The 27,280-nt window shown below is 57.1% G+C and overlaps 1 protein-coding gene across 4 annotated transcripts in view; it reads left to right on the top strand.

Annotated features, from left to right (window-relative positions):
- The first annotated feature begins 5,612 nt into the window (after nucleotides 1-5,612).
- Nucleotides 5,613-27,280, top strand: part of POC1A (POC1 centriolar protein A) — a 39,506-nt gene continuing 17,838 nt past the window's right edge. Inside the window, exons 1-9 of one of the 4 annotated variants that reach the window (XM_081159825.1) lie at nucleotides 5,613-5,716; nucleotides 8,150-8,234; nucleotides 9,216-9,387; nucleotides 9,748-9,927; nucleotides 11,198-11,305; nucleotides 12,176-12,291; nucleotides 15,023-15,156; nucleotides 18,937-19,005; nucleotides 20,464-20,562. In XM_081159825.1, coding sequence (XP_081015951.1) covers nucleotides 5,699-5,716; nucleotides 8,150-8,234; nucleotides 9,216-9,387; nucleotides 9,748-9,927; nucleotides 11,198-11,305; nucleotides 12,176-12,291; nucleotides 15,023-15,156; nucleotides 18,937-19,005; nucleotides 20,464-20,562 — 981 coding nt within the window. In that variant the 5' untranslated portion in view covers nucleotides 5,613-5,698. Of the gene's footprint in view, nucleotides 5,717-6,431; nucleotides 6,456-6,488; nucleotides 6,559-8,149; nucleotides 8,235-9,215; nucleotides 9,388-9,747; nucleotides 9,928-11,197; nucleotides 11,306-12,175; nucleotides 12,292-15,022; nucleotides 15,157-18,936; nucleotides 19,006-20,463; nucleotides 20,563-27,280 lie in introns of those variants that run through there. The other 3 variants (XM_081159826.1, XM_081159824.1, XM_081159827.1) reach the window with 3 other exon arrangements.

Genomic DNA, 27,280 nt, shown 5'->3' with positions numbered 1-27,280 from the left:
TGCTGCCAGAGCAGTTGGGGGTGCAGGGGAGGGGAGGGCCCATAGTCTGATCTCACTTCCCACCCCCACACTGCTTTCTCTCAGAGCCCTGGGTGGTGGGAGTGCTTGGGCCATGCTGCTGGAGGGGTCCCCATGATCCCTGAGGGCTCTGCACCCCAACCCAGGGTTCCAGACTCGACAGGGTGCCTGAGAACCTGCATCTCCATGTCCTCAGGGTTGCTGCCAGGACACACTTGGCAAACCGCTCATCTTGTCTCAAGGAGCCAGAGGGAGCTTTTTAAAGCAGACACTGCCCAGAGTTCCTCCTCTGCCCCAAGCCCTCCCGTTGCTCCCTCTCACTCAGTAGAGCTATGGGAGTCTGCGACCTAGATGACGCCCCCACACACTCTTTCCTGTCCCTTAGACTCACCCAGCAGGTCACCACCTCGGCCTTTGTGGTTGCTGCCCCTTCTGCCATGTGATGCCCCTGCCCCAGACCTGTGGGCAAGCCTGCCCTCCTGCCCCTTCATTCTCACCCCAACCCCACCCCTCAAGTACTGCTCTCCCAGGAGGCCCTGCGTTCAGACCTCTGAGGCCAGGGCCATGCCATCTTGTCCACAGTGCCTGGAAAAGGTGGGGGAGGGAGGTTTAGGGGTGCCCTTAAGTGAACGGAGCCTGGAGCAGCCCAGGGGCCTTCAGCAGGCCTGAAGCTTGGGCCTCCCAAGCCAACCAGGCCTGAGCAGCTGGGGGCCCTCACACAGGAGGGCACGGAAGGGGGCTCTCTGGTCCGATGCCAGGTCTGGTGCCCTGGGTGGGGGTGGTGAGGAGGGGAGGGGTGCCCAGGCTGGGGCAGGGGGCATAGCCCTGTGAGCAGCAGCCAGGCTCTGGCACTGGCTTCAGGAACCTTATCAGTGCTGACCTGCATCCTATCCTTGGGAAGGTTGATGTCGCTGACGCAAATCCAGAGGTCGTTGCGGTGCAGATGAACCCAGCTCAGCCTGCTGCCCACAGTGACCCCTGTGAGCCTGGCCTAGCGGTGACCCCACTGGGCAGCTGAGGGAAGGAGGGTTAGCCAGGCTTGACTGTCAGGGGTGTAGGAGTTATGGGGAGGGTGGGAGAGTGGCAGACCCCTCTGATCTCCTCCTCTGTGAGGTAGGGGGTGGCTACCTAGTATCTTTATTGGGGTCACGGGGGCCTGTCTGGTTCTGTGCCCCACTTCCCCCCTCAGTGGCTGTGCTGGCTATACCCCCACCCTCTCCTGTTCCCCCAAGGCTGTGGTTTTGAGTAGCCTTGGGGGTGGGGACTGTCTGCGAATGTGCATGACGTCAGTGGTGACCTTGCTCAGGATTCCCAAGGAATTTTCTGATGAGTAAGGCTTTGACTTTGGGGTCCTCCTGCCTGGGGCGCTGACACTAAGCCCCAAGCCGTGCTCTGAATAGCTCTGCCTGGCAGGTGGGCTGCAGGCTGGGGCCCCTGGGTGGCCTGTGCTGGCCCTCCTGGGTGTAATTCCTTCAGAGGAGTTTGGCTTCCCATGAACTCATATCTACACACATGTGCAACTGTAGGCGGGTACCTGCAGGAAAAGTCCAGCAGCCTGAGCTCCACAACCCCCCTCCCCAAGCCTGCCATTCTTTTTCTTCTTTTAAAATATATTTTATTGATTTCAGAGAGAAGAAGGGAGAGGGAGAGGGAGAGAGAGAAACATCAATGATGAGAGTCATTGATCAGCTTCCTCCTGCTGACCCCCTGCTGGGGATTGAGCCCGAACCCCGAGACCAGGGCGTTCGCCCTGACCTGGAATTGAACCGTGATCTCCTGTATCCTAGGTCGATGCTCAACTACTGAGCCACGCCAGGCAGGTGAGAAGGTGATGTTTGAACAGAGTCCTGCTGGAAGTGATGGGTTGAGCTGAGCGGACACTGGGACAACAGCCAGTGCAAGAGTCCTGAGATGAGAGCGTGTCTGGCACATTCTGTCCAAAGAACAGAGAGAGCACCAACATGGCCGGAGCGGAGAGAGCCAGGGTCAGGGGTGGGAGTGGAGGCAGGGAAGCATGGGCCAGATCTTCAGAGCAGAGGCGTGTGGCGCAACTGAGGGCGAGTAAAGAGCCACATGTATTAAGTGGCAGCTCAACATCAGGCTCCGACATTAAGTAATAGCTCATGGAACCCTCCCTCCCCCACCGTGGCAGGAGTATTGTGATCATTTTGCAATTGAGGACATGGAGGGAGGCTGGGAGAGGTGGCGTGACTCCTGCTAGATCACCCAGCCAGGAGGAGGCAGGGCCTGGACTCACCCCTAGATCTGCCTGACCCTGGGACAAGCCTGAGCTGCCCTGCCACCTGCAGGTGCAGTGCAGGCCAAAAGCATTGATGGGACTTCCCAGCCTACAGGCTGGGCCCGGCTATGTGGGTGGGTGTACTCTCTGCCTTCCCTTCTTCTTTCTCTGCCCAACCCTCTGGCAGTCTTGGCCCTTGGGCAGGGGGTGGTCTGGAAGTGATGACAGGGAAGGAGGCTCTTGTATTGGGGACTGTCTGTGGGTTCTGTACCAGGATGGAGACATCCCTGCCACAAGGGGGCTTGAAAAAGAAGCTGTCTTCCAGACCTCCCTCATCACGGAGGCCCCTCAACATTGAGGTTCCTCCAATATTAAGCGCCCCCAACGTGAAGGCCCTGGTCAGAAATGGAGTCCAATCTGATGGAGGGGACATGGGGTGGCGGCTGCTCAGCCAGGAAGTGGAGGCACCAGTCTTGGCTTACGCAGGTTGTGCCAGTGGTGGGTCCTGGGTCGCCTGTGTGATGTTGGCAGTCAGCCTCTTTGTATTTTTTTTTTTTTTAATATATCTTTATTGATTTCAGAGAGAGGAAAGGAGAGGGAGAGAGAGAGATAGAAACATCAGTGATGAGAGAGTCATTGATCGGCTGCAGCCCGCAACCCGGGCATGTGCCCTGACCGGGAATCGAACCCTGATCGCCTGGATCCTAGGTTGTTGCTCAACCGCTGAGCCACGCCTGGCTGGGCTCTTTGTATTTTTTGGAGAATAAATGAGCAAGAGAGGGTGGGGCAGCTCCCACTCTTCCTCCGAGGAGTAAGGACGGAAGATAGTGGACCTGGAAAGATGAGAGGGTGAGTAAAGTCTTCCAGTGCCTCTCACTTTGAGCAAACCTGACACTCGAAAATCATTTTACAGAAGGGTTTCTCTAAAGTCAGTTTTGTAGATCGCAAGTTCCTGTAGATCAAGGGTGTTCCGTGGCTTGAAAATCGTCATTTGAACCGTGTTGAACAATATCAGGGTGTGAAGGATACTATACTTGTTTTAAGGAGAATGTCATAGTATCTAAGTTAAACGAGCCTGAACATTTCAAACATAAAGGAGCCAATTCTATGCCAGATCACAGTGAAGATCAGATTAAATGTGGCTCTGTTCCTTGTGTCTGGCCCCAGGCCTTCCAGATCCAAAGGAGAGGCCCATTCCCCCACATTCCCCCACATTTCCCCACATTCCCCCACATTCCATCTCCGAGCACGTGCCAGTTTCTGAGCTAATTGAATCGGGCTTTGGTTTGCAGGTCCAGTAAACACCATCTTAGGTCTCAGGTGTAGTCAGAAATGTCAGAGCCTGGCTACATCCTAATCAGTGTTGGGATCTGGCCAAGCCAGCCTGCACAGAGGCAGTGATGGAAGTGTGAGCGACAAAGGGACTGGGTCGTAACCCTGACAAGCTATTGGGGGCAACAAGGAAGTCCCAACAAGTTCAGTGACCGAAAGTTACCACACAGGATGGCCTGATCACAAATTCCCAACTGGGCAGGCCATGGCGGGTAGTCACATCCCAGGCCTATAGCTTCCCGAGCAAGGGTCACACTTGACCTTAAGTGAGCCCACCACTGTTCTTATACACCTAGGACAACATACCTTTGAAATGTCAGAGTAATTTTCTTTTTAAATTTTACTTATTGACGTTAGAGAAAGGAAGGAAAAGAAACACCGATTTGTTGTTTATACATTCATTGATTGCTTCTATTAAAAAAAAATTTACTTTTATTGATTTTGAGAGAGAGAGAGAGGGAGAGCGAGAGGGAGAGAGACGCTCAACCAACTGAGCCACACCAGCCAGGGCCACTGGTTGCTTCTTGCACGGGCCCTGACTAGAGATCAAACCCACAACCTTGGTGCATCAGAACAATGCTCTAACCTCCTGAGCTACCCAGCCAGGGCTTCAGGGTAATTTCCCTTTCCACGCCTCTGGAAGGCACAACTGCAGGTGCCGGAGCCCAGGACCACCCTCAGTGTCATCTCGTTGCCTGCACACCATCTCTATCTACTGTGAAAGGTAGCTAGCTATCCGGTACCCACCCACGCACAAGAAGGATGTGTTTCTCCATTTCGCTTCCTACCCAGTCCTAGAGATCTCCCCAATTTGCTGCTTTAATCTACCACCAATGGATTGCACGTAACTTTCCTTGGATTCTAACTTGTAAATGAAGATGCGGTGCTGCCATTCTCCCAGCATTTTCTCAGCCCGTGGAGATTTTGCTTCCTGGCACGTCCTCAACATTTTGGCTCAAACAAACTCATAAAACTTTTCTAAAGTCTGGACATTCTTTCATCGACTGGAGTTTCCTGAATCTTGCAAAACATCCGGAGCAGGTCAGATCCAGGTTGGGAAGATGCGTGCAGGGTGGCCTGCGGGGTTGGGGGACAGTGGGGGGCTGGGGGGCGGGCTGCGGAGGGAAGGTCGAGAGCCTGCGCTTCCCACGCGGAGCGCGCGCAGCAGCGGCCCCTGGCGGCCAGGCCGCGGGCTGTCTCCTTCCCTTCCGAGCGCGCAGGTAGATCGCCAGGGCCTCGCTGGAGAATCCAGGGGGGCCAGGCTGCACCGCACTCCCCCAGATGACAAATGGGGGGACCGAGGCTCACGGAGCAGAGGCGCCCCTCCCCCCCGCTCACGCACAGCACGGGGAGAGCAGAGTCTGGAGCCTACATTTCTCCGCTCCACGGACATCGCGCCCGCAACCGCTCGGTGTACGCGACGCTGTTCCAACCACTGCGCCATCCGGCCAGGGCCTTGTGGGTGTTTTTTTATAAATCTAAGCGCGTTCGGGAAAGCGAACCATTTCAGGAATTCCCGAGGGACGAAGAATAGGCTCTTAATAAGGCGCTGAGCGGAGACTAGGCCCACTGAGCGCTCTGATAAGTCAGCGAGGACTCACTTCCGCGGTCCTTCCGGCTTCCGAGCGGGCGGTTAACCCCAGCTGTCAGTCCCGCCCTCAGGGCATCTTGGGAAATGTAGTTCCAGCGTCCCCCAGACGCACGGCGGCGGCCTTCCGGGAACTGCATTTCCCAGAAGGCCGTGCTCGCCGTCTCGGCCGCCGGGCTCCGGGTGGGAGGGGCGAACTCCTCCTCCAGGGCTTTTTGAATTCTCAGGGAGAATGAACGACCGTGGACAGAGGCTTTGGAAGGCGCCGTCCGGGGGCTGCCTGGCCCGGCAGAGGCTGGAGCGGAGCCGGTGGAGGCGGCGCCACAGCTCCGCTTCCGGTCGGGGAGCGAATGGCCGAGGCGCCGCGTCTCCTTTAACCGCGGTGGGCGGGGCACGGGGACGCGTCCGGCGTTGCTATTGGCGGCGGTTGGGGGCGCGGAAACTGAACGCGCCGCCGCGGCAGCCACGGCCGCCGCTGCCTCCTCGGGCTCCTCCGCGCCTGGGGCGCCCGGGGCCCCGCCATGGCCGCGCCCTCTACGGTGAGTCGGTGCCGCCGCCGGCCGCCCGGGCCTTCGTCTCCCCGCAGGGGCAGCGGGTACCGGGCCGGGCCCTGGCCGCGAGGGGGCGGGCGGGGCTCCGGGCTCCGGCCCGTCCTGTCCGGCCTCAGTTTGCCGTCCGGACCGGGGCCCCCCGCGTGCGAGGCCCTGTGCGGGCGGCCGGGACGAACGCTCCTCCCCGGGGTGGCTGGAGGGGCGGTTTCGAGCCTGCCCGGCCGTCCGGCTGCGCTGAGCCCGGAGCGCGGCCGGGCGGTGGCCTGTCGCTCCCACGTCGGTCCCCGGAGGCGCCTGGGGATGGGACCGAGGGCCCCAACCAGGGTCCAGGCCCTTTGACCCCAACGCAGTGCTCTTCCCGCAGGACATCCCCCGGTATGGAAGCCCCCTTTGGGGGAGATGGACCGCAGAGCCCCTGGGGTTGGGGGAGGGGGTGTCGGGAGATTTCGGGGGCCCCCCGGTAAGGGGTGGGCCTGCACTGGCCCCTGCCACCCGGGCCTGGCGGGGAGCCCTGCCTGACCCTTCTTGCTAGAGACTCGGGCGGGGCAGCTGCCGCTCTGTTGGGGGCTCCCCACCCCCAGCCGCCACGCCCTCTGCTGCTGACTGGGGGCCTCGGGCGGGGGTGTCGGGGCGGAGCTGGGCACCGCGTCCTGGGCACCTTTGTTCTGGCTGCAGGATGGCAGCGGCCTTGCTGGGCTCCCTGGTGCAGCCTGAACACTTCTCCGAGGTTTTTGATGTTTGGGGTGCTGGGGTCCGGCTCGGGGCTGAGACGGGAGCTGCTGTTGGGTGGAGAGTCTCTGGAGCACCATCTCCTCGTCTCCCTAAGCGGGGTGCGGGCCCCAGGGCCGGGGGAGTGGAGATGGTGGCGATGCCCCAGGGGCCTCTTCAGGGCTGGCCTTTGGGTTCACTGGACATTGCACGGTGGGATTGAGCTTAGGGGGTGTGGTGTCTGAGCTGGGGGCGGGGAGGCTGCTGAAACACCCCCATTTTCTCTCTCTAGGTCTTAAGTAACTTTACTGAGACATTATTCACGTAGCATAAAATTCACCCTTTTACTTTTTTTATTTTATTTTTTTATTTTTTTAAAATTAAAGATATATCTTTATTGATTTCAGAGAGAGGAAAGGAGAGGGAGAGAGAGATAGAAACATCAGTGATGAGAGAGTCATTGATCAGCTGCAGCCTGCAACCTGGGCATGTGCCCTGACCGGGAATCGAACCCTGATCGCCTGGATCCTAGGTCGATGCTCAACCCTTGAGCCACGCCTGGCCGGGCTAAAATTCACCCTTTTAAAGTGTAAAACGTATTGGTTTGTTTAGTAACTTCACAGTGTTTGTTGTGCAACCGTGGTCACTATCTAATCCCAGGACGTTTTTGTCAACTCAGAGAAACCCCCCACCCCCCACGCAGACACTAATTTATTTTCTGTCTGTATAGATTTGCCCATGCTGGCGTTTTGTGTGAGTGGAATCTGACGAAATGTGGCCTGCTGTGTCTGGCTTCTTCACCAGGCGTGTTTCCCGGGGCTCGTCGGCCTCGCAGGGCGCCCGTGCTTCCCGCCTTCCCCGGCTGCCTGGTGCTTGCCGGGCCGGTCGACCGTGTGTTGACCCACTCGTCCCCCGAGGGCTTCAGGTTTGCCCGTTGAGGGCGTTAAGCCTTTCTACTTTTTGTCCAGTAGACTGATACTGTTGTGAATGTTTGTGTACACGTTTTTGTGTGAACATGTTTTCAGTTCTTTCAAGTGTTTACCTTGAATGGCTGGGTCATTTGATAAATAACTGTGTTTAAGAGGAGCTGCCAAACTGTTTTTCCCAGGGGCTGATTTTTCTTTTTCTTTTTTAAAGACTTTAAAAAAGGATTTTGTCTATTCTGGCTTGTCTCACATTTTCATGTGAGTTTTAGGATCAGCTTGTCAGTTTCTGCTAAAAAAAAAAAAAAGAGGCACCTGGGATTTTCATAGGGATTAGGTAGAATCTGTAGAATATGGGGAGTATTGCACCTTAAAATTAGGTTTTCCAAACTGTGAACATGGGACGTCTTTCTGTTTATCTAGTTCTTTCTGTTTATTCCAGTGATGTTTTGTAGTTTTCACTGGATTCATCTTGTACTTCTTTTGTTAAATTATTCCTGTTTTACATTTTTAAAAAATACATCCCAAATGGAATTGATACCTGACTTTTTTCAGATTGTTCACTGCTGGTGTACAAAAATACAGTTAGTCTTTGTACACTGATTTTGTACCTTACCACCTTGCTGAACTTACTGGCTCTAATAGGCTTTTAGTGGGTTCCTTAGGATTTTCTTTGTATGAGTCGTGCCGTGAGCATTTTTACCGCCTCCCTGCCGTCATAGGAAGAGTCTGGCCCTGGGAGAGCCTCTTTCTCATCCAGCTTCACCCATTTGACCCTGGTCTCCCCCAGGAGGACCCCTCGCTGGAGAGGCATTTTAAGGGCCACCGAGATGCAGTTACCTGTGTGGACTTCAATCTCAACACGAAGCAGCTGGGTAAGAGGAGGCGTCTTGTCCTGGGCAATAGGTGATGAGCTGAGAAGGCCAAGTTTCCACCTGGGGGGTGTGGCACGGGGGAGCAGGGCACTGAGAGGACCCACGTGCTCCGTCTAGACCTGCATCTTGCTTCCCGCAGCCAGCTCTGGGGGTGCTGGGCTTCGTGAGCTCCATTCTGCATGCAGGGTGTGAGGCTCAGAGAGATTGGGGACTTCCAAAGTCAACACAGTCTTTGAGGGTGGGACTGGGTTCTGGGCTTTTCCCTGAACACCCCAGCCATCTCTTGGGTCTGGCCTGTGGAATGGACCTTAAACAGTGGCTCCCTTTCCTTGGGTCTCCATTGAGCCTGTCGTCCGCAGTAAGCTGGGCACTCCCAGTTAGAAGAGATGCCCACCAGAGAGAAGGATGTGGAGCAGGCCTCCGGGGTCCCCTCCCCACTGCCCTCGTGTTGCGCTGTGCCCCCTTGTGCCCCCAACTTGGCCGTTCAGGGGCTCATACCCAGCTGTCATGGCCATGATTTCCTTGTTTCTCTGGGCGAGATTCCCCCTTCATCTTAGGGTCAAGGCCCCCTCCCAGAGGCTGCTGGCCTTGGAAACTATAAAATAATTTTTGGTCCATTTTGGGGATCTCCTCTAGGCTCCTGAGTGGTAAAAGCGCCATTGGGTCGGGCTGGCTCCCCAGTGTTGGGAAGACTTGCTCTCTAGTGACGTATGGGTATGTCTGGGAGACTTGGGACCCAGTGGGGGATGAGTTTTCCTAGAGGCCCCCTGGATTGCAGCCTACAGCTGGCAAGTCAAGGGTGTCTCTTGGTCTGGTTTCCATGAGGGCCTGCTCCCAACTCCTGGGTCAGCATTCACTGGAGGTATGGCCTGTCCCCATGAGGAATGGGGAGCTGCTGCTCCTGTCCCTGTCTTCTCAAGTTCCTGGTGGAGACTCGAGGCCTGCTAGAGCCAAGGGTCATAGTGGTCCTGCTCTCCTCAGCCAGCGGCTCCATGGACTCGTGCCTCATGGTCTGGCACATGAAGCCTCAGTCCCGTGCCTACCGCTTTGCGGGCCACAAGGATGCCATCACCTCTGTGAACTTCTCCCCTTCTGGACACCTGCTTGCTTCAGGCTCCCGCGACAAGACTGTCCGTCTCTGGGTACCCAATGTGTGAGTTACAGGCTTTGAGGTACTTGTCTGAGTCTGGAGCCCTGGGGCCAGCACTGGCCCCACCCAGGTCCCCATCCTGGCTCTGGACTGGTCACAGTAGGACATCTCCCCCACTCCGAAGGAGATATCATCAGAAACTGAGGTTTCAGTCGGGGCCCTCCCATCAGGGTTGGGGGAGGAATTTGGGGCTAACCCCAGGCATTGTGGAAGGTACTCTCCTGCTGCTACCTGCATGTGGGTGACATTGGGGCTTTGGACGCTCAGGGCTGGATGGACTTGAGTATGGGCTCCCAAGGGGTGGGGACAGCTTCAATGTGCTTGTGGGCCCTCACATCGCTGACTGGATGCCTGTCCCCATAGCAAAGGCGAGTCAACTGTGTTTCGTGCCCACACGGCCACAGTGAGGAGTGTCCATTTCTGCAGCGATGGCCAGTCCCTTGTGACGGCCTCCGATGACAAGACAGTCAAGGTGTGGTCGACCCATCGCCAGAAATTCCTGTTCTCCCTGAGCCAGCACATCAACTGGGTCCGCTGTGCCAAGTGAGTGTTCTGTCCATGTCCCTCGGAGGCACTCGGGGGTGGGGGGCATAGGGAGGCTGGCAGGTGCCAGCACCATGACCTTGGGCAAGGTAGCCACTCTATTCTTCCTGAACAGCTTCCTTACCTGGCAAATGGGAACAATAATAGCTCTTCCATTGTCCGTTGTTGAGAAACCTCACTGAGCTGATGCATGACAAGTGAGTTATTCTGTTGCCACGGTGACCGACACCTGCTGATGCAGCCCAAGGCAGACATTGGGTGCTTATGTGGTGTCACCACTCTCACTCGCCATTTCCTTCTGACTCCCCCTGGCAGTCCTGCAAGCGGGGCAGATAGGAAACAGGCTTAGAACAGGGCAGTATCTTGCCCCAGGGCACATGGCGGGTACGTGGCAAAGCTTGGTTAGACCCGAGTCTCTGGCACTAAGGCTCACCTACTTTCCTACTTTCCTGTGTTCTGCTCCTCGGGTTGATTTTGCTCCCGAGCTGCCAGATGGGGTCCAGGCTACCGGGGGGCTGGCCTGGATGCCAGCCCTCCCTTTGGTGTAGGGGGCAGTGCTATGGGAATAGGTGACCCAAAGGACCTTTCATGGTCCAAGAATTGCAGGCACAGATGTGTCTGCTTCCAGCTTTTTCTGTCCTTTCAACAGAGACCTCACCTATCAAATCTCTGCTCCAGGGGAGGAGGTTGGAAGTGTCTGGGTACACTGGGAACGATGGGAATCAGAGGTCGGAGACTGTGTTCTTGCAGGGACCCCATGCAAGTTACATGTTCTCCAGGTCACATGTTCCTTTGTTCTGGGAGTTCCCTGATTGCTCTGAGTCCTCACCATCAGGCTCCTGAGAACTGGAGGGGCCAGGCCAGCAGACAGGTGTTGAGCCAGTGCTGGCCTTTAGTGGCGGGGCCCAGGGTCTCCGCCTCGTTGCTGGCACCTTTGTATTGTTGACCCACTCTCAGAGTCACATGTAGACTTGGGCCTGACACTGAGTAATGATGCCAGTGGGGGGCTTTAGGCCACCTCAAGCTAACAGCATCAACAGTCAGCATGAATATTGCCACCTGCCATGTGTGGTGCCAGGGGCCTCCTGTGCCTGCCCCATCTCACAGAGGGGAAGGCACTTTCTCAGGGTTACTCAGGTTAGAGCAGGTCATGTAGCCCCGTTGGTTGCCAGGGTCAGGTGGTGTGTAGTGCAGGAAGGTGGCTGTGGGAGGCAGTGTGGGGTGCCCTTGATATCTGTCAGTCTGCTGTGACTCGCCCTGCCTGACTCAGGTTCTCCCCTGACGGGCGGCTCATCGTGTCTGCCAGTGATGACAAGACGGTCAAGCTGTGGGACAAGACCAGCCGGGAGTGTGTGCACTCATACTGCGAGCATGGCGGGTGAGTCCCCGACTGTCCTCTGCCTGTAGGTGCTTAAGAAAAGCAGGGACCTGGGGAGGAGCAGGCCCCAGTGGCGGCAGCGGTAGGGTCAGCAGCTGCCTCTGTTGCTCCCTGGCTCCGCACCTTTTCTGTGAGGCTGGAAGGTTCAGCCTCACCCCCATCCCCACCAATAAGGGGAGTGCTTAATCTCAAGGTATGTAATTCTTGGGGCCTTTCTTTTCACTTTCTGGTTATCAGAATGGTGACAGGTCTCTCTGAAAGCAAGTGAACCCAGACCCCCAAAAAGTGCGTTGGTGTGTTACCTGTGGTGGCTTCATAAGTGAAAGGTCATCGTGGTCTTGTAGTGGACGATGGCCGCGTCATCGACAGAGGGAGGGTCCTGCATCTGGGCAGAGACTCCCCTGTTCTGGGTTCCTAAATCAACCCCAGCTTCTGCCCCCCCTCAGTGTGGACCCCTCTCAGAGCTGGCCATGCTACCAGCCTGGGTGTCCCACGTGGCTATATTGAGGGCCCTGGGCCCTGCTGGCCCTTCATTTTGGGCTTCAGTGGTCAGGCTGCCTGCCTCCAGCCCTGGTGAGGGCACCATCTCTACCCCTGAAAGCCCCAGGCAGCTGGCTGGCCTTTGGTTGAAGACCGCTTTCTTTCCTTGTATTCAGAAGTTGACGCTGGGCTTTCTCTTTGGTGAGCCCAGCTCAGGTTACTGCTGTTACCTGCTCCTCCTCGCTCTCCCTGGGCCGCCTGCTCCAGGGACAGGGTGGGAGGGAGGATTTCTGACAGCATGAGCAGGTGCAGGGTGGGACGGTGCTGAATGGTCAGGGTCTGTTCTGAGCCAGCGCAGACCTGCAGCACATGGTGGCCCTGTCTCTCCAGCTTCGTCACTTACGTGGACTTCCACCCGAGCGGCACGTGCATCGCTGCCGCTGGCATGGACAACACAGTGAAGCTGTGGGATGTGCGGACTCACCGGCTCCTGCAGCATTATCAGCGTGAGTGTCCATGAGCAGCCGCACTGAGACTGTGATGTCCCGAGTCTGGCTCAGTGCTGTGGTGCTGAGGGGGGGCCTGAGGATAGCCCTGGTTGGTCGGGAGGAACCCCCCGTCTGTTGGGATATCCAGAAGCAGTTAAGTCTGTGACGAGGCTGTCCTGCTTGGAGCCTTGGCCGGGAGTGGAGCATGGTGCGACCTGGCATCCCCCAAGCCCTTTGTGCCCACTTCTGAGTGGCAGAGTGGCAGGCACACTGCAGGGCCCAATGGAGTCAGGAGGTCTGGCGTCCCTGGGAGGCCAGCCATGTTGGTCAAGTCCTGCAGTGTCCGACACCACCACCAGGTGGCAGGGGCCAGCCGCAAGAACCAGTTCTTGCCTCCTCAGGGAGCTTTGGGGTTTGTCACTGATGATGTCTGTTTCAGAGGCTTCTAGAACAGAGCTGGTGTGGGGGTTTGCCCTCTACTTGGAGACCATGCCTCTCTCTGCCCTCCAGGGCTTAGAGGCCTTTCTTCTGCTCCAGGCCTGAATTGGAGATTGAGGAAGGTGGACAGGCTCTGAGGAGTGCTGGGCGGTCAGGAGGAATTGTTTGGACAGGGAGAGGTGGGAGGTGCAGAGGTTAGGAGCACAGGCTGTGCCCTGCATGTGAAGGGGATGCCGTCTTTATGGGGTTCCTGAGGATTATAATACAGTGCAGGGGCTGTGGTTGGGGGGCCAGGCCCACCTCTGATGGGTCGGGAGCCTGGCCTGGTGTTGGTGGGGTGCGGCGTGAGTACCCATTGGGGAGGACCGAGCAGCAGAGTGGAGCCGTGTCAGGCCCAGGTGGTTACAGAGGCAGATGCTGTGGGGTGGAGGGGACTGCTGGGCCCAGGGATCCAGCATGAAAGGGCTGAGGCCCCATTTTGAGTCCCTACAGTGAGGGGCCATGGAAGAAAAGGTCCACAAAGCAACCAGAGGGAGGGCCTCGAGCCCCCTCTCCCAGCATGGAGGGTTGGGGAAGGTGGTGCCAGGGGTAAAGAAAGTGGGATCTCGTATAGAGGGTAGTCAGGGGGTTAGGAGTGACCCAGAGTAGTTGAGGAAAGTGGAGGTCCTGTGGGTGGGAGGTTTAGCAGTGGAGGGTGGGAGATCAATGATTGGCAGGGCTGGGGACTCAGGTGGCATCAGGGTCAAGTCCTGAGGGGACCTGAGGCTCCGTGGAGAGGTGTCAGCCTGGTTTCGCTGCTGTCCTTTCCTCTTGTGACAGAGCCCCTCAGTGAACCTGCAGCATCATGTTCCTAAGCCACCCTAATGTAGACCCGAGGCTTTGGGGGCTTGGGGTACCCCTTAAACAACCGCGTTCCCTCAGAGCTCCCTGCCCAAAGCAGGGTACATGGTGGGTGTTTGTGGGGCAGCAGACAGATCTCACCACCCTAGGCTCCCTTCCAGGGCTCTAGCACCCTCTCTGCTGCTGGAGGGACCTTGCCAGGTCTGCTCTGGTCAGGCAGCGCCCCAGAGGGCTCCATGGCAGAACCTTCTCCCTGAGAGGCTCCCCCTCCCCCAGAGGGCCTGAGGGTCTGTTCCGAGGCTGATTCCCCAAGAACTGCTCCCGGTCCTGTGGTAGACACCTGAGCAGTTTTCTGTTCCTGATCCCTAGGACACAGTAACAGCCACTGTCACCCCTGTGACTGGGTGAACACCAGGCACTCCCAGGTGGGCTTTGGATACTGAAGGTTGTTGGGCTCTTCTGAGATAATTGGGTCCGTGATGCCGTGGAGTGCTGCCAGCTGCCCCGGGGTTGGCTCTGCGGAGGGCACTTCCTAGCCTTGCTGGTTGTTGGAGTCACTTGGGCTATAGCAGGCAGTGGGTGCCTTTTGTCTCAGGCATGCAGTTGGTGGCTCTGGTGATCACCGCAGGGAGCAGCTCTGACTTACCAGTGCATCAGGGAGTTGGTGGGGCTGCTGGCACCCTGGGGTGCCTATCCCTGCAGAGGTGGGTTGGGTTCCATATGCTCCGAGCCCACACTAAGACTGTTCAGACGTCTGAGCAGCAGTCCCGCCCCAGAACCACATGTGCTGTGTGGTTTCCAGGCACATGCAGGCCATCAGCCAGGGACAGGCCTGGGCGGGCAGCAGGCAGGGCTGCTCCCATTTCATAGAGGGGTAGTTTGAGGCTCGCCGATAGTCATGCAGCGCAAAGCTGTGAATCTGGGTTTCCAGCTCAGGGCCCCAAGTCTGGTGTCTTCCCACACCATCCCGCTCTGAGCTCCTTGCACCGTGTTGAGTCTAGTCGTTGACTCGCCCAAGTTCCTGGAGGGTTGGGCCTGGCCCTTGCCAGAAGCTTTAGCGAGAGCTTGAATCCTTGGTTCTCTGTCCATTGGGCCTCAGCAGATCCCTGGACCCCCACTCTTTCTGAGGTGTGGTCATGGAGGGATTTAAAGCAGCTATGCAGCCGCAGGACAGACTGGTACCCTTTGCCTGACCTTCTGAGACTGAAAGGGTCGACCAGAGGCAGCACAGTGTTCCCCCATCTGGCCAGTTCGTTTCGCCCTTTCCCACCAGCCCTGCTGACACCAATGTGACATTCACAGATCGAGCTGCTGTCCTGGGAAATCCTTGTGGGGCTCCCTACAGCAACTCTGAGCGAGGGCCACCCCGGCCCAGTCTTGGTTGGTCCCGATTGGCCCTGATGGTCCATCCTCAAGCCTCAGCAGTGCCCCAGGCCTCCCAGGCAGCACCTGACTGGTGTCCTCTCCCCAGTGCACAGTGCCGCCGTGAATGCACTCTCCTTCCACCCTTCGGGAAACTACCTGGTCACAGCCTCCAGTGACTCGACCCTGAAGATCCTGGACCTCATGGAGGGCCGGCTGCTCTACACGCTCCACGGGCACCAGGTGAGGATGGCACCAGGTGAAGGTGTCGGCCTGCGCAGCATGACTGGGCAGGGCTGGGTGCCCTTGAGATGGCCCTACCCTCGGATCCTACGGGGGGTGGTTTCTATGGTCCCCTTGCTACCTGGGCAGTGGATGAGATGTAGAAATAGGTTTGCCCTTCACCAGACCTGTGAACTTCGTCAGAGCGCAGGGCCCCGCAGCTGAGAAGGGACTGGGGGAGTTCAGCTGGCTAGCAGGGATGCAGGAGACATCTGGACTCGGTTTTCAGTCTCCCTCTGGGCTGGCTGAATGCTGTCTGTCCCCTCATGGCCTCAGGCATCTCTAAGTCCCACTTGAGGGGAGCCCTGGTGCCTATGCCCTGATTGCCTCGGGGTCTCCCGGCTCTGCAGACCTAGTGGGCTAGTGCTGTGGAGACCTGTGGCTGAGACCCGAGGCTGCTTTGCTCAGCCCTGGGGGTGGGGGAGCCCGTGGAGGCTGAGCCTGTGTTGTCATCAGAAGCTGCAGTGCTCTAAGGTTCCTGACTTGAGGGTTTGTGAGATGCTGTTGGCTGGAGTCGCTCAGCTCCAGGAAGTAGTTCTTCCATTGACCCCTTTTGGGACCTGTATCATCTCCGATGAGCCTCAGGGACAGAGCCTGGCGGGGGGTCACCAGGGGCTGCTGAGGAGTGAGTTGGAGCTCTGCCTGGTGCTCTGTGCGGGTGTATAGTCTTCCGAGGCGCCCCCAAGAAGTGCACCTTGGCCCTTGGGTGACTTGGGCTCTCCCATTGTGTTCTGGGCGGTGGCTGATGCCTCGAGTGCAGCTGCCCCCAGCCACTTCCTGAAGCTTGTGGCTGAGCAGCCCCAGGGCTCCCAGTAGGTACCGGTGCCCAGAGGTTCTGTCACACAGGTGAGGGTGGCAGATCTGAAAGCACTTTTGATCCCAGATGGGTAAACGGAGGCCTAGAGAGTGGGCTGGACGTGTGAGGTCTCATGCAGCATAGGGGCAAGGCTGGGGCAGGAACAAGTCCCGAGTTTTCACCACCCTCACTCACCTCACACATGCGGCTTTTAGAAGCGGACTTGTGATTTTTCCTGGTTTTTAGGTCACTGGTCTGTGTGGGAGGCCAGCAGGCCTAGGGCTGCCTGTGTCCTAGCCTTGCTGCTTGCTGCTGCATTCCCCCAACCTGGTCCAGTAGGAGGGAACCCCATGAACTTAGGTTTGGACTTGGAGGACCTCCTTGTGACAGTCCCCAGGCATAGCCCCGAGAGGGCTGTTTTTCTGCCAGTGGACCAGCAGCCCTCTCAAGCCTCAGGGAGCAGATGCTGGGGTGAAACCTTGACCAAGAGGGGGTGTTCTATGCCAGGGGAGCATTCTGCTTGAGGGCAGGGCTGAGGGGGTACATAGCACTGGGGGAGTTAGGGTGGAGAAAGAAGGGTCAGGGGAGGCATTGCAGCTGGGCTGAAGCTCTCTTGTCTGGGTTGAGGCTGGAATTGCCCTTCAGTTGTCTCTTGAGGCATGGGCACCAGGACAGAGGCACCTGCTGAGATCAGGATCGCCCAGCGCCCCCGGGGTCTCCTGGGCCAGGCCTTGAGCTGGGCCCGAGGGCAGTGTGTCAGCCCAAGAATCTGACCAGGCCATCAGTTGGGAGGTTCTTGCACGAGACTGGCCACACTTCCCATTGGCCCACGTGAAGCCGGCTACTTTGTGGGGCTGGGAGTGGACATCAGTTACAAGTTTATTGCAGGCCTGGGGGATTTTGGTTCTTTTTCTTGCAGTTCTGGCTTTGGGACTCTGAGCTGCTCAGGGCCATCCAGCGGTGCATCTGGGGACAGAGAGGTCTTGCCTGTGGGAACTCTACTCCAGGCATGTTGTGCCTGGGCTGCCAATGGTTTCCATGTGCCTGTTCAGAGGCCTCCACACCAGCCCTCCACAGGTTGAGTGCCACCGAGTGATTTGGGTGCTGGATCCAGGACAGATGTGGGGCAGCAGGGCTGCCCAGGAGTCTCCTTACCCATCTCCCCCTCCTACAGCTGGAAGACCAGAGAGGGAAGGGCTTTCCTACCAACTACAGCTGCTGCTCAAAGCCTTGTGCCCCGAGCAAGGCCCCATAGCTCTGTGCGGCAGGCGTGGAGGCAGAGTGCTAGAAATAGAGATTTATTTTTCTGTATCTTCTGAAACACCTCAAGCCGTGCTCATTTGGTTTAAGTCCCAGAGCTATTTGGGAGAAGATGGAGGGCGGACGTGGGTGGGAAGTTAAATCTGGTGTTGGTGGCAGTGCAGTTGGTGTTCGTGTCACTGTGGAGTGACTGAGCGGCACCAGGACCTGTGGCATATGGCTCCGTGTGCCCCGGCTGGCCCACGGTGCGGGCAAGCAGCCATTGCTGGGGGCCAGAAGCCCACCCCAGGGCTGCCGTCTATGCTCAGAGGCTTGGCTGTTGTGAAATCACAGGCTTGGTATAGATCACTCCTGAGGTTACTGGGAGCTCGTGCACACAGGTCTCAGCTGGGCCTAGGACAGTGGCCACCAGGGGGCCTCACCCTGCTGGAGGTGTGGTGGCAGTGTGACAGAGTGGCTAGGGCCTGTGGGCCACCTCTCAGCCTCCTCCAGGGGAAGGGAAGGTCATGCCTCCTGGCATGGGTAATTGGGCACCTCCTGGAGAGGTGAGGGGACATCAAGAGGGGGAACAGCTCATTTGCTTCAACCTAAGTAACCCAGATGTCGGCCTGGCCCTCTGTCCCCTGCCTGCAGCCCGGGATTGAATGCTGGGAGCCAGTGTCCTTGGCCATGGTTGGAAGAGAGCCTCAGCATTCCTGGGCAGCAGCTCCTTCCAGAGACCCTCCTTGTCTCAGGGAGCAGATGCTAGGGTGAGACCTTGACCAAGAGGGGTGCTCTGGGCTGGCTCTTGTGGGAGCCACCACTGGGACACAAGAGCCAGCCCAGAGCATATGCTGGAGAGCAAGGGCAGGAGCCTTTCTGGTGGGACTTTGTATAAGAAGTGGCCTGAGCGCGGGGCCAGAGACCAGAGCACCCACTCCAGAGGCCTCTCGGGCCTCCTCGGACTCCGTGTTTCTGTTTAATAAACACTCTCCTTTTACTTCTGATTTGGGGCATGTGAGTGACATTCCTGTCTGATCAGTGGCAGCCACTGAAAAACTTAAGAACATTTGTGAGGTGGTGGTGGGTGGCGGTACCTGGCTGGGCCTTTGCCTGAGTAGCTGTTGTGGGCATAAGGGTCAAAGTTCAGGCGTGCAGGGAGTGGGGCAAGGAGAGCGGAGAGGTCTAGATAGGCTGCAGGGGCTGTGGAGTGAGAGGCGCCTTTGGTAACCTCCTCCCCAGCCTCCTCCTGCCCCGGTTCTGGCCTCAGGTGTTGCCTGGGCTCCCTGCCTCTGCTGCTTGGCTCCTCTTGGTCTGGTCAGCTGCAGGGGGATGTGGGGAGGAGGGTGGTCTGGTCAGGGGGATTGAGTTTTGGTCCAGATGCTAGGCCTGGGATAAGTTACTGTGTCTCTGACTGTGGGCCTCTCCTTGGGAAGTGGGGACAGTGACACCAGTCCTGCGGGGCTGCCAGGTGGACTGTCCTCATTCCTCTCTGCTCACCCACAGTGCACAGCCTGGCCTTGGTCCTGTCAGAGGCCTCAGGGTGGCGCTTATGCCTGGGCACCTGTGGGTTCTGCGGCTGAAGGTTGGGGAGGCCGGTGGCCGAATGAGGCCCTGTGACTGTGTTCATCCAGCTTCAGCTTCTTGCTGTGCTTCTGGAATGTAGCGTGACCTTTGTGTGTGCTCTTTCTTGTTCGTTCTGATAGGGTCCGGCCACCACTGTTGCCTTTTCAAGGACGGGGGAGTACTTTGCTTCTGGAGGCTCTGATGAGCAAGTAAGTAAGGATGGTCTGAGGTGTCTCGGCTAATACTGAGCGGAACAGGACAGGAGGCTGAGGTTTCTTGGGGATGGGTGGGTCTCCCCGCGTTCATGGTGGCTTTCAATGGCCATGGAGGCTGGAGCTGGGGGTGGGGTGCTCAGACCCAGGGCCCTCTCCTCCCCAGAGCAGGTCCCCTGCAGGTGCCAACCCTGTGGCATATCTCCAAACCCTCACTGCTCAAACCAGTATGGCGGGGGGGGGGGGGGACTATTGCCACGAAAAAGCTAAAACAAAGTTTTTAACTTCTTTCTCCTGATTATAAGTGAATAATTAGATAATTACTGGATTTTTACTGCGGGCCTGGGAGTGTGGGCAATGTGGCCAGAGCTTCATGCCTCATTTAGTGCACATGGCAGCCCTTTGGTGCTGTGGGTGAGGAAACAGAGCCGGGGGATGCCCTGGAGCCTCCACTCTGTCATCTGTTGCCCTTGGCTCCTGGCCAGCCTGTGTGCTATTTGGGTGGGGGGGGGGTCGTCAACATTTTCAGACTCCAAGGCTGCAGAGGTCGTGTGAGGAGGGCCTATGCTATGTTGTCACCCTCTGCTGAGACCCTGGTGCCTCCTGCCCAGACTGCTCAGCGTTGATGCCCTGCCTCCTGGTGGGCACCCTGGCCCTGGGGTCTGGCCCAGAGCCTGGCATCTGGGAGGCCTCAGGGGCATTGACAGCTCCACCCGTTGGAAGTCTCTCTCCAGAGAGGAAGGGTGGCTGTTCTGAGCCACTCCAGACCTGGTGGGTCGCCCAGAATGTGTCTCCCTTGATGCCCGGGCCTCTCGGTGAGCCCGGCTTCAGCCCAGTGGGCTGATTTTGGTTGCGTCTCCGCCAGGAATCGGGAGTTGGGGAAGAGGACTTTCAGCAGAGCTTGGCTGAGAGACGGCAGCCTCTTCCCATACCTGCACCAGCTCCTGCCCTAGCCAGATGAGGGAGGAGCAGGCAAAGGGGACCCCTGAGCCTTTCCTGGGGGGAGGCCTGGCTCGTTGCTTAGGAGACGAGGGAAACCAGAACAGTAAACACCATTAACTCCTTTAATTCAGGAACGCTGAATGTCCTTTCACCAACAAAGGTACTAAAAATGGTTTGTAGCCCAGGGAGGCCTCTGGGAGGGTGGTGTGGGAGCGGACACTTCAGCTCGAGGAGCCAGCTGCACGGAGCATGGGCCTGGGACAGGCTGGGCAAAGGACTAGTAAGTGCAAAGGCCTGGTGGTGACATGTCCAGGTCCCCTCTAGGCCTGTCCAAAAAGCCTGCTCTCTGCAGAAGTGAGGCAGGTTCCAGAGTTGAGTTGGGGTGTCAGGTGGGGACCACTATCCTGCCTCTGGCCCAGAGCTTTGGGGGGTTTGCCTCAGGGCCCATTTCCTCCATGAAGGATTGGTGAGGAACTTTTCTCCCCTGATTCTGTGTGCTTGTTGTCTCGGCAGGTGATGGTTTGGAAGAGTAACTTCGATGTTGTGGATTATGGAGATGTCATAAAGGTGCAGAGGCCCCCCGCCGCTCTGGCCACCTCCGCTGGAAACCTGGTAAGTGGCACAGGCGGGTCTGAGCCAGTGACTGGTGGCCTGGGCCATGGTGAACAGCACTGGCTCGGAGACTGTGGGGCTGGAGGCTGAGGCTGGTCACGGGGAAGGGACCCTAGTGAGATCTTGTCATTTAGCAAGTAACACCTTGGCCCTTGTGCTGCCTTGTTTCAAGTCTCGAGTGAACAGAGAAGATGTGAGGAGGCTGTCAGAGCAGACAGATGACCCATTTGGTGGGGTGAGGCCCGAGGCACGGAGGGGCCTGTGTCAGGCAGCCCTGGGTTCTTAGAGGGCACGTGCTGAAGCCACGGTTGGGTTGAGGAGCACGGGCACCGGCCCTGTTGCTCTCGCTTCCTTTTTTTAGACCATGGAGAGGAAGTCCCTCAGCCGCAAACCATTTTTAGTACCTTTGTTGGTGAAAGGGCATTCAATGTCCCTGAATTAAAGTAGTTAATGATATTTTTGACAAACATTTTTTGGGGAAATTGGTAACTGATAAGGTCTCATTGACTAAGGTTGCATTCAGCTTTGGCTGAAAGCCACACTGAAGGCGAGGTTGTGAGCCAGAGGGTCTTGGGCTCCAATGGCCACAGGCTGGCAACTCTTCCTCCTGGCCCTAGAGGCACCATGCCCCCCCCCCCCCGAAACTGGCCCAAACAACAGGAAATACTTGCCCAAGGCTCCAGCAAGCCCAGGCTGCCCAGAATAGAACTAGGAAGCCTGAGTCCCTCCAGCCTTAGGCTCCAGCTAAGTGCCCCCCACTCCATCTTCCTGCCCTTCCCCACCCCAGGGGAGGCACCACCTGTCTCCTGGGAAGGTTGGTAACCACCAGCAAGGGGAGAACCCCACACTCCTTTTTTCGGAGTTATTAGGAAAGTTACCTGGACAAGCTGCCTCTCTTCCCTTCAGTCCTGGCTCAGATGGGGTGTGGGCACCCTTGCTTCCCAGAGCTGGGGTCCTGATCATCTAAGAAGAGGCCTGTGGCTGGGGAAGCCAGCAGGACAGGGCAGGGTGGGCATGGTGGGCATCCCCACGTGGGGTTCAAGTTGGGAGAAGCATGTGGCTCTGGGGTCTGAACCATGCTGTGTGGTTCCAGGCAAAGCTCCCGTCTTCTCCAGCCTGGGTTTCTAACACAGGCCCATTTTGTAGAAATGTCTGGCTTGTCAAACTTTGGAATCTTCCAGAGGTGATAGTAAATAACAAAAAAGGACCCTGAGCAACTTGGTTTTCTTCACTTAAATTGGAGAATATCCTTGCCCTTCCCACCTGTGGGCTTGCCGGGCACTGGGATTGTACCTAGTGAGTGGTTTGGTGTCTGACCACGGGCTTGGCTTCTCAGGGAGCCCATGAGTACCAGGCCTGTGCCCATGAGCTCTCTAATCTATGACCCCACCCCCAGCTCTGCGTATACACTGGGCCTCAGCTTTACCCCGTGAGTCATGCCTGGGCACTTGGGGATTGTAGGAAGCCCATCGAGCCAGGTGCTGGGTCTTGAATTCCTGACCGTGTGCTTTTTATTGTTAGAGTGTGGCAGTTAAAAGCCAGACGGGCAGACCAGGTAGAGGCAGCCCCTCTGCCTTAGAAACCCTGCCCTGGAAACCCTGCCCAGGACCCCAGCTCTGACTGGCATTCACCCCTCAATTGGAAGGAGGGCTGTCCTCGAACCCACTCTGAGCAGCTCTGCTCACTACCGGAGCCATTTTCAGTCTTTGGTTGAAATTCACAGCTTATTTTAGGCGCTTTTCATGTTGAAAAGCAAAGCCATTTCCCAGCCCTTTGGAACGAGAGTAATGGGTTCCTTTCTCTCTGTTCTTGGCCGAGCTGTGAGGAGGGGTTTTCGGGCTCTGGCCAGGAGCTCTCTGCCTGTCGGCTGCAGAGGAAGTGCTGAGGGTGGGCAGGAAGCTGCGAGGCTGGAGCGAGGTTGGAAGGTTCCGAGCAGGAGTGCCTCCCGGAGGGGCTGCGTGAGGCCCGTGAGCGTCCGCGCAGCTTGTGCTGGTGTTTAGCTCTGTGCCCTGGCCCTCTCGCCCTCCGCGCTCATCCTCGTGGTCTCACGCTCTCCTGTCGTGCTTTAGACCTGTCCCTGAGGCATAAGCACCACTGTGTCTTGACTGACCTTGGATTCGGCACCTGCCCCTTAAGTCCCATCTGCCACAGGACTGATGCTGCCTCAACCACAGAAGCATTTTAAAACAACTTTGAAGAGCAAAGGTTCATTTATTCTGATTTATCCTGGCCTTCCTTCCAGATATCTCTGGGCCAATTATGCAGCTGGGGAGGAAGGTTGTGCTGGGGGCGAGCAGGGGATCACAGATTCCAGGTAATTAAGTAAAACTGAAAACCCACTTAGTAAGTTCTCAGGGCTGGCTGTCCTCCCATGCGGACAGCAACTTTGACTCCTAGGGCCAAGGGCCTTTCTCCACTCACCTCACTGGGGCGGGGGGGTGGGGTGCCAGGTCCTCCTTGCTGAGATCCCAAGAGGTGGCACATGGCCAGCGGCACTGGCACCATGCCTGGCACCTGGCAACTGCTCACCAAGCTTTAGCTATTTTTAAATGTTCCGTTTCCTTCCTCTGTTCGACTGAGAGGTAGATGAACCCCCCGCCCAGTCAGGGTGATGTGTATTCAGAAGCTGCGGGTGAGGGCTGGCAGGCAGGAGTGGGCTGTTCTGGCCGGTGCCGTTTTCCGTGTTGGCTCAGCTCCAAAGGCTGTCCTTCTGAGGCCCAGCAGGGGTGGGGCGGGGGGTGCGGCTGCTTCCTGATGGGAGACCCGAGTCCTCTGAGCTTCCAGATGGGGAAGCCAGTCCATGAGGTGGGTGAAAACAGGCCTCTTCTCCTCCCGCAGCCCCAAGACTCCCCCGGGCAAGGTGCCCAGGACCCCCAAGCCTCAGAGCCAGAGCTGTCCCTGTAAGGAGGCCTGGCAGCCGAGGATTTCAGACCTGAGGCCTCGACCTTCCGGAGGACGGCCTGTTTCTTTTTCCTGGCTCCTCTGGTCTGAGGGTTGGGGCCCAACCACGCCTGTACCCTCCCTTCAGCTACCACAGTTTGTTTTGGGGTGCTGCATAGGGCTGGGCCTGACTTAGGCATTCTTGGGCCTGATTCTGGCCCCGAGGGTCTTGGCGCTGGACCTTGCCCGTGCTGGGGGTCCTGGGTAGCGGCTCTGAGCCTGAGAAGTCAGCATTGAGGTGGGGATGGGGCCTATTTCTTCCTGCCTCATAGATTTGCAGTCTCGCTTGGGAACATGAGGACATGGGGTCCCTTACTGACAGCAGAAGTTTCTGGCTGACATTTGCTTTCTGTAGAGAGAAGTGTGGATTTGAGGGAGTGCTGGGCAGATGGGGCGCTGCAGTGTTGGGAGCAGGAGTGAACCTTTGATTCACAAGTCTTAGAGGGGAGCCTCTCCTTCTTCCTTGAACCCAGTTCTTGCCTGAGTTTCCCAGACTGTTCAGGGGGGCTCTTAACAGCAGGGAAGTCAGAGGACACCCAGGCGCTTGGGCATTTTAGGAAAGTGTTGGTTTCATGGGGCCCACGCCCCAGCACAGTGTCTGCCCCACACCTGGACTTGAGCATCTGCGGAGTCGAGATGTGCCCCTTACTATGCTGGGTGCTCCGGGTCTGCTCACACCTCTGGCTGAGTAGCCGGCCTTGACCCTAGTCTCATCTATGTTAACGCAAGCCTGGTGAGAAGCACCAGGTGCAGACCCTCTCAGAGGGGCACCTGCCCCCTGGTGTGGCCATTGGGGCCTGGTGGAGACTGGGCTTTGAGCTGACTTGGGAACAGTCGGGACTTTGTTTTCATGTTTCCTGGGACTTACATGGCGGTACAGCTCTGTGTGGCTCTGTGGGATCATTCATTTCTGCCCCCTCTGCTGCACCGAGGAGAAACATAAGCCCAGAGGGCACCAGTTGGTGAGCAGCCCAGGTCCCCAGTCAAGTGCGTGCCCCTGGGATCGAGGTACAGGTCTTGGCCCCTTTGCCAGCAAAACTAAGAGTCCCTTGACTGGAAAAGAGCAGGAGGGATTCTTTCCGTTTCTCAGTGGGAAAAGGAACCCAGCATCCTCGGCCCCTGGGACAGATAGCCAAACCCAGCTTGTCACACGCTGGTGACTCAAAAACACAGCTGTTCTCCCTTGTAGACCCCTGGCCACACTGCCTCAGGACCATCATCGTGGAGAAATTTTACTCCCTGTGCCCGTCCTACAAGGCACTGTGGCCCCAGGCAGGGCCAGGCCACCTGCCTCAAAGCACCTTTCCTTCCAGCCTCGGGGCCACTGCTGTGACACTGCCGTTCAACTGACAGTGGTGACAGCCTGGTCATGCATCTGTAGCCTGGTCAGGCCACACTGACAAGTCCCTGCACAGGAGAGCCAGCAGGTCATAGGTGTGATGCAGAGCAGAGAGGGTGAGAGAGACCCAAGGCCACTGGCACCTGAGCCTCCCTCCCTTTCTTTCTCCCTTCTCCATGCTATGTTTTCAAACCCTGAAACCTGAAAATGGAAGAAATGATCCACAGGTGGAAATAGACCCAGTTGCTTAAGTATGACTGATTCTTTGGGCCATACTCCCTATTCCCCAGCAGAGCTACACTCATCCTTTCCAGGTGGCACCTCCTCCATGCAGTCTTCCCAGGACGGCCAGCAGGTTGTGAATTCTTTCCACTCCACCCACCCAGAGCTCGCTGGGGCAGCCCCTCTCTCCTGGAGGCAGTCATTTGCAGGCCTCACTCGTGTCCCTGGAGGGCTGGGGTCTTGCTCTCTCATTGTGCGCAGCATGTGTCTGGAACAGAGTACCAGGATGTCCAAGTTCAGGGGACACGTGCCTGTGGGAACGTGAGTGGAGTGTGAGGCTAGAGGCAGGCTCTGGCTCTTTCCTCTTGGCATTTTGATGGTCCCAGGCTAAAGGAAGGAAACCACTTTCTGGCCGGTTTGTCAGTTTGGGGCAGGTGGCATGGGGTGGTCTGCGCAGTGATTGGGCAGTGAAGGGCGGTAGGATCTGTGTGTCTGGACCAGAAGTTTCTGTACTTTCTATTTTCAGTGGGAAAAAGCCCTTTGCATTTTCTATTTTCCAGATTGGGTGGCAGCCTTGCCCATGTGGTGTAAGGGTGTTGGATAATACTTGTGTTTATGTTCTCATTGGTTACCATGGAAAAAATCAGAATAGATGGTTTCCATGGAGATTATCTTAAAATTAGTTTCTCTGAAGGTCCGGACATTGCTGCAGGTTCACTGGATGCTCTGGGTGCCACTGGATCTTTCTTTGTGGCAGAGCCCAGGGCTGCTCTGAGCACTGCTGGATTCGGACAAACCTGCCTCCTGTACTTGAAGAGGCTGGGACGCCAAGTGGGGGTGACCCCATCCTCAGCCTCCTCTTGGGGTCCCACTGCCTCACCTCAGCTCTACAGCTCATGCCGATTGCCTGGGAGCCTTTTTTATTATTATCAAAACAAAACAAAAAAACTCTGTATTGTGGAAATTTTTTAGCTGGCACAATAGAGAGCACAGTATACGAACCCCACATGCCCACTGCCTAGCTGCGGTGCTTTGCCAATCTTACTTTGTTCATCTCCCCCCACGGTTTTTAGAAGTTGGAGTATTTTTATTTTATTTCAAGTATATTATTTCACCCTAAGTAGAGACGTTGCTTGGTTATAATTGCAATGCTGTTATCACACCCAACAAAACTATTAATTCCTTAGTATTCAATGCTTGCCTGTATGCACATTTTCCACAGTGTGCCAGGAATGCTGTGCTGGGTGCTTTCTGTTCAGATGAGGGTGTGGGAGACCTCGAGGAAACCCGGCTCCCTCCCCACCATGGTCCCATGGTCAGAGACTGTGCAGTCTTGCCTTAGAGTGGGAGTTGGCTAGGGGCTTGCTGTGCTTCGGGGCCCCACCTGCCTCTGTCCTCAGGAATAGTGCTGACTGAGCCCCAGGACGCCCTTGTTCTAGCTGAGATGTGTCCCTCAGGTGGGCAGGCTCCTGCCAGCTGTCCTGGGGCAGGCCTCCGCTGGGGGCACTGTTTCTCTTTGCAGCCTGCAGTGGGGGGAGGGAGAGGTGATGTAACCTGGGCTCACACAGCTGCATGCAACTTTATTTTCTAGGACAGGGAGGCTGTGAGACCCTGGGGGATGCCCTCGGGGCAGCAGGGGGTGAGGGCTTTGGCTCATCTGAGGCTGCCACCTCTACAGGGGAGGCAGAGCCAGCTGGCTGTCTGTCTTGGCAGGCTTTGCTTGTGTCCTGAGATGCTGCACAAAATATGAATTGCCAAGCTTGGGAGTGATGCCCGGGTGCGGTCGGTGCCTCTAACACTCTCCATTGAACTAAGTGCAAGGAGAGTTTAAAATAGCCAGCCTTTGTTCCCGAGGTTTTAAAAATTCAACTCCAGTAGTTACAATGAGCTGTCTTCAAGTGGATCTGTAAATAAACTGCTACTGTTCCTCTGTCACCGAGAGCCCTGGGTCTTCCAGAGATGTTGCTCTGCTGCTCGTCTTCCTGAGGTGCCTCATCTACAGGGCAGCTGCAGTTGGGCAGACACATGGAGTTTAATGCCAGCAGCACGTTCCCTGTTAAAAGCCACAGTCCCCCAAGACTAAATGCATGGGGAGAATGTAATCTAGCACTGGGGGAACCTGGCAGAGGTCAACACACTGGTCAAGGTCAGTGCCACTAACAGCCAGTCCTATTCTAGTGAGCCCAATGATGTCAATGCATGTGGCCTCTGGTGTCC

The sequence above is a fragment of the Miniopterus schreibersii genome (genome assembly GCF_964146895.1).
Source record: "Miniopterus schreibersii genome assembly, chromosome: 15".
NCBI lineage: Eukaryota > Metazoa > Chordata > Mammalia > Chiroptera > Miniopteridae > Miniopterus > Miniopterus schreibersii.
The sequence above is the reverse complement of the archived record's forward strand: the minus strand, read 5'-3'. Positions and strand labels throughout refer to the sequence as shown.